General features: G+C 39.0%; 1 protein-coding gene across 1 annotated transcript; it reads left to right on the top strand.

The window, feature by feature from the left end:
• Nucleotides 1-836: 836 nt before the first annotated feature.
• l(3)L1231 (zf-C3Hc3H domain-containing lethal (3) L1231) lies at nt 837-8,648 on the top strand. The gene is made up of 5 exons (XM_017620670.1): nt 837-1,212; nt 1,291-3,575; nt 4,569-5,806; nt 5,864-5,965; nt 8,239-8,648. The coding sequence occupies exons 1-5, from the start codon at nt 1,087-1,089 to the stop codon at nt 8,553-8,555; spliced, it is 4,068 nt and encodes a 1,355-aa protein (XP_017476159.1). The 5' UTR covers nt 837-1,086; the 3' UTR covers nt 8,556-8,648.
• Nucleotides 8,649-9,050: the final 402 nt, after the last annotated feature.

The following is a 9,050-nucleotide window of genomic DNA, read 5'->3' as shown; positions in this document are numbered from 1 at the left end:
AAGTTGTCACGTTATGTACATATGAAATAAGTTATAAGAGGGAAATCCGTTTTCAATTATTCGTTTATTTCAATCAAACAGTGTTGCACGTTGAAATAGGATCATCTTACATTAAAAAATGTAAAAAAAAAAAATTGGAAAAATTGTTTAGTTCAATATCAAGGATGTCTAGAGGTTAAAATTTTTAGTGAACCGTAACACAACTTAATGTATTTCCTCAGTATTCTTGTCACACCTTCTCAAACGATTGAGATAAGTCAATGGGTTTAATTACTCCACAGTTTTTGTGTTTCACACGAAAGCCAAACAGACGATTTGGTATTAAATTACAATGGTTGAAGAGAGGTTTTACTTTAGATAGCAATCACCCTCATTGCGTAAGTCGTAAATTAGGATAAATTGTACGACTCGACATCATCGGCATTGTCGACTGTCGTGCTAAAATAAGTACGGCTACTCTGCTAAGTACGTATTTATTGGGCAATTCTTATTTACAGGTCTTCCTACACCGGACAACCTCTTTAGTTTGCGGTGTGATTACCACCGCGATTTACTGCATTTTTTGGGTAACATTTTCTCTTATTTTGTTAATTTAAAAGGTATTTTTTTCTAACTAAACATTTTCGAATTTAAAATGCTGTGTCTTTACAATTGGAACGACGAATGCCTTTGATAAGGATGACGACGATTTTAAATTGTATTGTGTAAATAAATAGCATTGTACATGTTCAAAATTTCACAGAAAAATGCCGAGTATAATTTAGGGAAGCATACTTCGAATTCTGTAAAATTCGACCATAAAGTCACCAAAATTTAAGTTCCAATCCAACCGTTTTTTTATAAGTTTTTAAAGTTACATATATTTTAGATAATTACTTTACTAAAATGGTTTGCCTCATTTTACTTTTTTTTTTAGATACATCAATTAAACATTTGCACAAAATACTATAATAACAATCGCAACAAAAGAAAGAAATAAACAAGAAGAGGAATAAACAAGATAACAAAGAAAAGTTCAGCAGACCTTATCTACATAGGAAGCGTGCAAGAGCGGGGAAATACATTGGAAACTCTGTTGTTTTGGACATGTCATGTCAGCAAGTATCACGACTTCACACTACAGCAGAAACATCAGTCTCATATGAGGATCAGGATCCGTATGTGTTCACAGAAACCGTGCCAACAACGCCACCCATTTTATTTAACGCGCAGGTGCTTATTGCTCCAATTTGTTCTCTTTCTATAATCACATTTTATCGGTTATTGAATATGTTTTCGATATATGTGTAGAAATCGCGAAGCAGAGTAATAATAACAACAACACCAAGATCAACTGCAACACCAAAACAAGCTGCAACTACAACAGCACCAACCGCAGCAACGCCAACGCAAACGCCGGCGAAACTAACTCTCATCACAGCCGACGCCAACAAACGACCCCAAACACCAGTAGTTGCAGCCAACGCAAAATTAAAATTCAATCAAAAACTGCCATTGGGACCCTTGAATGGCAACAATACAAAAACGCAGGCGACATCCACGTTCGCTGCTGCAACGGTCCATAATGGACCCACAGCAGCAGCAACGGCGAAAGCGGTTTCGCCTTCAACTGTGAAAGCTGTAAATTCACAATCTCAGAAGCAGCCGCAACAACAGCAAAAGAACGTGTGTATAGTGCGACCGCAGCAGCAGAAACAACAGCTGAATACGACGCCGCGTCAGCAACAACATTTTAAAGCGCAGCAGCGGAAGCTAACGTCTTCGCCTCCGCCATTATTGCAACACACACCGTCACTATGGCAGACACCTTTGCTGTTGGACACAGTGTCTGCGGCGGTAAGCCCACCGACATCACCCGCTTCGTTGCCCTCACCGCCAGCGGTAGCCGCTTTAATGCCCACGCCAGAATCGTCTCCAACGGCGACAACCACAGCTATGGTTAGCCCGCTGATTACAGGAACGGCGTCAACATTGCCACCATCTAAATTTCATCACAACACCCTGGCACAGCATTTGCAGAAAGTAGAATGCATCAAAAAGCCAAAGAAATGGACTTCTAGCGTCGATGGTTCAAGTTTCAAGCTAGCAGAACAGTTTCAATCACTGCAAAATATACAGGAATCAAGACCTGTATTGAAGCAACATGAGCCACAGCAGCAGCAGCAGCCGCAGCCGCATTTTCAGTTACAAAGACGGGAGGTGGGCACCAAAACTGTCGTAGTGCCACCGACTCCAGCACCACAAAACGCTTACACGAACCACCATACCCAAGCACAGTCGCACCCCAACAAGCCAATCATAGCCACATCCTCTGCACCGCCCCCATTGCAGGCAATTCAGGCGGTTTCCCCACCACAACATTCCGATTCCGATTTGAATGAGATTCCAGTAAATGTTATATTTCGCAAGCCTCAAACGAGTGAAATTTTACATTCAAAGCTCGGTAGCAGCATAAGTGTGACTGCATTGAGCAATGTTACAGGTCGCAGCATCAGCGATACTAGCAGCACAATATTAAATAGTAAGAGTCCTGCAGTCGAAGTCGTCAAGAGGAGCTCATCTAATGTTAAACCTAAAAATGCAAAAAATGTTTCATCAAATGTGCTGCCGAAATCCATACCTATACCTGCTGGCACTGTGGTTACCGAAACTGGATTATTGGCGTCGCCTAGCTTACAGCCTGCCCCACATGTGCTTCGAGACATTGTCTTTACGCATATCGGCATTACGCCGAGCAAAGATAATTCGACACTACCTGCCCAAACGAACAATACACCTCAATACCATCCACTTGCAGCTATGCCTCAACAACAGCAAAATATGTCTTCCATGGCAAAGCCGCCGCCACCACCACCACCACAACCGCTTAAATATGATTCTCCAGCTCCTCCTCTATTTGTTCACAAACCAACAGCAGGTGTTAACAAAATGCGTGTAGAGGAGAAGTGCCCGCAAAAGATAATAGACACATTCAAGGGGATGGCTGCGGTTAAAGTCACTACGGCTGCTGCGAAAAACGCACCAAAACGCAAGGCGTCTGGCACGCCAACGGTCGTGATGAGAAGCAACAATGCCGTTCCACCATTTATAAAGAGGCGCGGTCGAAAAATGGGACCATTACATTCACCATATGATAATCAGTGGTTGGCAAGTGGCGCTGCTTTGATTGAAAACGGCAGCATTGGGCAAAGCAAACGTTATTGTAAAGCTGTGGCTGTGGTAAAAATGTCTACTGCTGAAATTGAAGCCGATACTACTTTGTTGGCATCAGCTACAGTACTACCGTATTGCATACAAAAAAATTGGCTTTATATTACCCGCGAAATACAGTTAGTTGGGGGCGTTGGTGAGGTTGCAACTGCAACTGGAAAAAGTGTTCGCAATTTGGATACACTTTTAACAGCAACAAGCGAGCGTGAGGCGCGCATTATGCAGAGAAAGATGCTTTTGCAACGTCAAGCGTTACAATTGCTCTCCACATATTCGTTACAAAAGTTGCCGATGCAGGCAGCTAGACGTCGACTGATGTGCGTAGATCGTTTGCTTCGAAAATACGAGCATCATGGCGTAGATGAGTATGTTTGTTGTTTTATATTGTTGTTTTTTCTTTTTATATATTTATTATGAACTTTATACATACGTAAATCAATTACAAAAGTACGGGCCATATGTTAAAAAACAAAAAAAAAACATTGAATATGGCAGAGGAATGCGGGACAATAAATCACTTTCTTTCAAGGTTTCAAAAAATTTTTGTAAATCCCAAAAACTTCTTCGTTAAAAATATTAGGGAACGTACCCATACTACGTGACCCACTTTTTGCAATTTTGAACCCCCCATTATGTGATTCTAATGTCATAATATATCGTAACCATAACTTAATTTATAGAAACAAAAGTATTGCGAATTTAAAACGCGCCAAACCCTCCGCGATTGATTTTCTTAGAGGATATTGAATACGTGATAAAAACCTTGGCCCCCGGCCCTCATTGTGACCAAGCGTGGTATTTTGAAGATCCCCCTTCCCCGCTGACCGGGTCACATATTATGGGTAGGTTCCCTTGTGTATTAACATTGAAAAGTGTTCCTTATATAAAGAATTTTTCNCACGCGCCAAACCCTCCGCGATTGATTTTCTTAAGAGGATATTGAATACGTGATAAAAACCTTGGCCCCCGGCCCTCATTGTGACCAAGCGTGGTATTTGGAAGATCCCCCTTCCCCGCTGACCGGGTCACATATTATGGGTAGATTCCCTTGTGTATTAACATTGAAAAGTGTTCCTTATATAAAGAATTTTTCGATCTTGGATGTCTATTCCTTATCACTGGTCTCCACTCAGTTTTAAAAAATCCAAAATTTGAGTTTCCAAAATCAGTTCCGCCCACGAATTCGAGGAATCATAGACCCCCTGTAATTTACCTTCATAGATTAAAAGAACTGTCCCACTTCGTGCGAATTCTCCTCCTGTACTCTTATGAATTATGAAAAATGATTTGTTTTCCTTGTTTTGATATGAAGTAAATATTCTTTATATATTACAATTATGGTTATTGTCATCTTACAGCATAATTGCCCCAAAGAAATGTAATTATGTCGGCTGTAGCAAGGGTGTCCTGGAGATGGCAACGCTATGCGAGGACCATATTGTAGATAATGTATCTCAGCATATTTTCTTGCCGTGTACGGCGAAATTTGCTGACAACACCCAATGCCGCATACCTGTCTTTGACATAATGCACGACCTGCCCCTCTGTCAGGAGCATGCACGGAAACGTGATGCTTACAATCGCTCAGGGTACGCTCAGCAGCGTCCAGGGAACTGTAAATTTGGGGCAAGAACGACAAGAACATTATCGCAAAATTCTTTGGATTGCGATGCAGGCGATTTGCTATTGCAACTGAAGCAAATTCAATATCAACACAAGCAACAGCATCATCATCAGCACCAGCAACAACAGATGCATATGGAGCCGAACCTCTGTAATGCTGTTACAATTGGTAAGACTAAAAAAACTAACAATGTAAAAATTACGGCTGTTCGCAAACGTAAGGCCCCTAATGTAGCAACAGCCAACACGGGCGACCGACCACAAAAGCGACCACGAAAAATGGATATGAATGGAACCCCGACCCCTGCACCAATAGGTGCAACATTAGCGCCGCTTCAATTGACATCGGCAGTGCTGCAACGCAAGAGCAGCACCACTTCACTCGAATCAATTGCAAGTAATTCGCAGTCCTCTAATTCACAATTGCATTACATTTCGTCGAATGTGAATGTTCCAGCCCAGGGTAAGATTGCGATGCCTGCACTGGCACCCCTCAGTGGACGCAATGCCCCTGTTCTCAGTAGCACTATCTCATCGGTACCGGCACCGAAACGTCAGCTTAACTTTAGCACTGTCAGTAGAAGCGATAACAGCGCAATGCTATCAGGCAACGATGTGATGACACAAGATTTGAAGCCACATGAAATTAATCAGTTGGTGGCACAGTTCTCTGTAGCAGTGAAAAATAATAACAGCAACTCCAACAACAACAACAACAATGAAAATAGCAACAGTCTCAACGCATATAGCAACAATAGCATTAGTAACTGCTTTAATTACATCAGCTCGAATTGTGACTCTAATTTCACATCGGCGCTAGGCTCGTCATCATCATTGCCGTCTTCAACAGAGGAATTGTTCCGCCAAGAGTTGCTAAGTGTCTGCGAAAATAGTTCGGTCTATGCTAGTTCCGAGGATACTGGTCTGGGTGGATTGAGTGAAACTGAGCTGATGGTTGGCCCCACTGATACAGGTAAGCTGTGAAATGAAGAACGAGAATTTGTTTCGAAATTAATGTTCCTTTTTGCAGATGACATCCCGCTGGGTGACACACGTCTGCTAGAGGAGCATGATTTAGCGAATGTGCTTAGTGCGTTGCCGGAGGATGCGTTCAATGAATTATTCACAGCAGGTAAATATATACATATGTACATTTCATTTTTCATTTCATTGCATAGAGAAATACTTCTGCCCATGAATGATAGAATACTCTCGTCTCTCTACATCGTCCTTCTGCCAGAGTTTGTTTGATTCTTTGACAATAAGGAAGTAAAAAATGAACTAATAATATATAAAAAATAAAATTCGATAAGTTGTTCGAGAGTTCCAGCTTACCACTTCTTAGGCTATCGGGTTAGCGTATTATTGTATTGTGTATAAAAATGTATTAAGAAAAAAACAAGTCTCAATGAAAAACTAAACATACATAGATACATACATTAAAAAAAAAGAGATTTCGAACATGTCTTCAATAGTTTAATATATCAAAAACGGAAAAATGCATGCAATTAAAATTATCGCATTTTTGTGGCATGGTACAATATACATATCTGAGGACATTTGACTGAACAACTTAAGTCTTTCTCTCATGGACAAACAAAATAGCATATTTCGGCAAAGCTCTTTTTCCCGTCACAACAATAAATTTTATTTAAATGAAACCATGCAGTTGTTGCGAACAGAAACATTCTTAAAAGTTGTGAATATCGAAAATATAATGTAATATTTCTTTCAATTGGAACATTCTTCTCTTTGACGGTAAAATATGTTTTGTCGACATGTGCTATTTTGTTTGTCCGTCAAAACAGACTCAAGTTGTTCTGTCATAATTTCATAATTTCATTTATGTATCTTCGTTTTCATTTATTTGAATATTTTGATTTGTATGCTGAATATCCTTAATAATAATAATAATAATAGATTGGCGCTTACACTTATGTTAGTGTTTGGCCGAGCTTCTCCTCCGATTTGTGGCGTGCGCCTTGATGTTGTCACACAAAGCGGAGGGACCTACAGTTTTACGCCGACTCCGAACGGCGATTGTATTTTTATGAGAAGCTGTTTTTCATGGCAGAAATACACTCGGAGGTTTGCCATTGCCTGCCGAGGGACGACCGCTGTTAAGAAAAAACCTTTTTTCTATATTTTTGCGATGTTGCTTTGACCAGGGTTTGAACCCAGGCATTGTGGAGTGGAAGCGCGCACTGCTTACCACTACACCACAGCGGCTGAATATCCTTAGTTTTAGAAATATATATCGCACACCTAGATCTAAAGTGCGATCAACTAAAAAAAAATCCTGGTGATTTTTTGCATGAATAACTTCATAGGACTTACATACAATTAATGCGAATAATTTTTTCTTCATGATTGTATACATACATCAGCGAAAAAACTACTTTTATACCTGTTTTTATATTAACTGCGTTGAATGTGTACGATCCACAAGCAATTATATATCCCTCTCTGAATTTAACTCTGCTGAAGTCTAGAAAAAAAGAAGTCTGATGAGGAGATGTAGTGATCTCCGAAACAGTGCTGTAACTTCTACCGCTTAGACTTTGTTGCTTTTTAAATTTTTCCTAATAAACAATCGTGGTACAAAGCTCAATAAAAATATTAAAAATAAAATGTTAACAAGCCACAATAACATTTCCACACTTTCGTTCTTATAAGTACCGCTTTAAACCTCCCCCCTTGTATATAAATTTTTTAACTAGTAATTTTTTTGCCGATAAAAATATTAATTATGTTTTTGTTATTTATGGCCTTATAACTCTTATATTCAACAATTTTATTGAGCTTGAGGTCTTTTTTAAAGAAAAATTGTGTGGAAAACAACAATAATTTACACAAAGGTAGAAGTTATAGCTGCTATTTCGGAGATCACCACATCTCCCATCAGACTTCTTCACCGCGGTCACTGGGATATGAACCCACTGACCTCGGATTACCCTGCCTGTTGTGCTTTTTCCACTTCTTTTTCATATGTCAACCCAACTACAATCAAGAGCAGCTATTCCGCTGCTATTTATACAATGATCATGTGGTTATTGTTTGTTGTTGGTTTTATTAATATTCTATTTTAAGAATGTTTAACTTTTAGGTGTGCTCGTCCTTAAGTTATAAATTTTTAATTAAAAACGGCCTTAAGCTCAATAAAATTGTTGAAAATCAAAAAATTAAAATAAACGCCCGTACGTAACGTTCGCAACGTTAGGATAGGCGCATATGTAATTCTCTTTTCTAAAATAAGACTTATCAATATATCAAACATCTAATATACAGGTACTGATAGTAATTTGTCCAGCACAGTTTTCGCTTGAAGTTTTTTATTAATTAACTTAGTATATTGTTTCTAAACTATATTTTTTCCATAGACTTATCCTTGAATTTCTTTTCTAGTGCATCAAGAGGAACGCGAAGAAGTCGAGCGTGCCCTCGAATTGGCTGACAAACATCTTAAAAGTTTACAACAAACAATCGGTTCAGACATTGATTTCTTAGGAGATTTCCCTGACGACGATGAGATCCTGGCCGACACTAATGCTATGTGCAGCAAAATGGACATAGTGTCTTCGGCTATGCGTTCGCCAGACGCCACATCTGGCATTGACACCTCAACACTGTTTCTTGATAGTGGTAGTAATAGTGTAGGCGGAGGCGGTGGTAGCGTAAACTGTAGTAATATTGCGGATATACGTGGTCTGGTGCAAACGTAAGTGCTAGGACCAGTGAATGGAAGTTATTGGTCGCCGCCGAGGAGGATAACTCGCCAACAAGAAAAAAAGTAAATATTAATGCGCAAGACGTTAGAAAATGCGCAACAGTATCCTTAAATATTTAAAGATCGGGATAACAGTTAAAAAGAAAGAATATAAACTCAAGTAAAAATGAAACAAAAATTAGAAAACTTAAAAAGTGTACAAAAAAAGTAGTAAACTATTTTAAAAAGAGGAAAGGTTTAATTAACATTTTAGCATTTCGAGCTGTTATTTGATTTTTTATTATAATACACATATATATAATTATATGTATATATATAGCTATAGTTTTCATTGCTATTTCAGTTGACTTACACACTGCGAAGAGAAAGAACGCAGGAATTGCTAACATGTTTCTTAAGTCTTTACTACTAATTATTTGATTTTTTTTTATAATTTATATTGTATAATTGTTCTAATTAGTACATATATATTATACAATTGCTGGATGTC

This window comes from Rhagoletis zephyria, unplaced genomic scaffold (assembly GCF_001687245.7).
Source record: "Rhagoletis zephyria isolate East Lansing unplaced genomic scaffold, Rhagoletis_zephyria_1.1 Rzeph_scaffold_02225, whole genome shotgun sequence".
Lineage (NCBI taxonomy): Eukaryota > Metazoa > Arthropoda > Insecta > Diptera > Tephritidae > Rhagoletis > Rhagoletis zephyria.
This window is presented reverse-complemented; position numbering and strand designations above follow the sequence as displayed.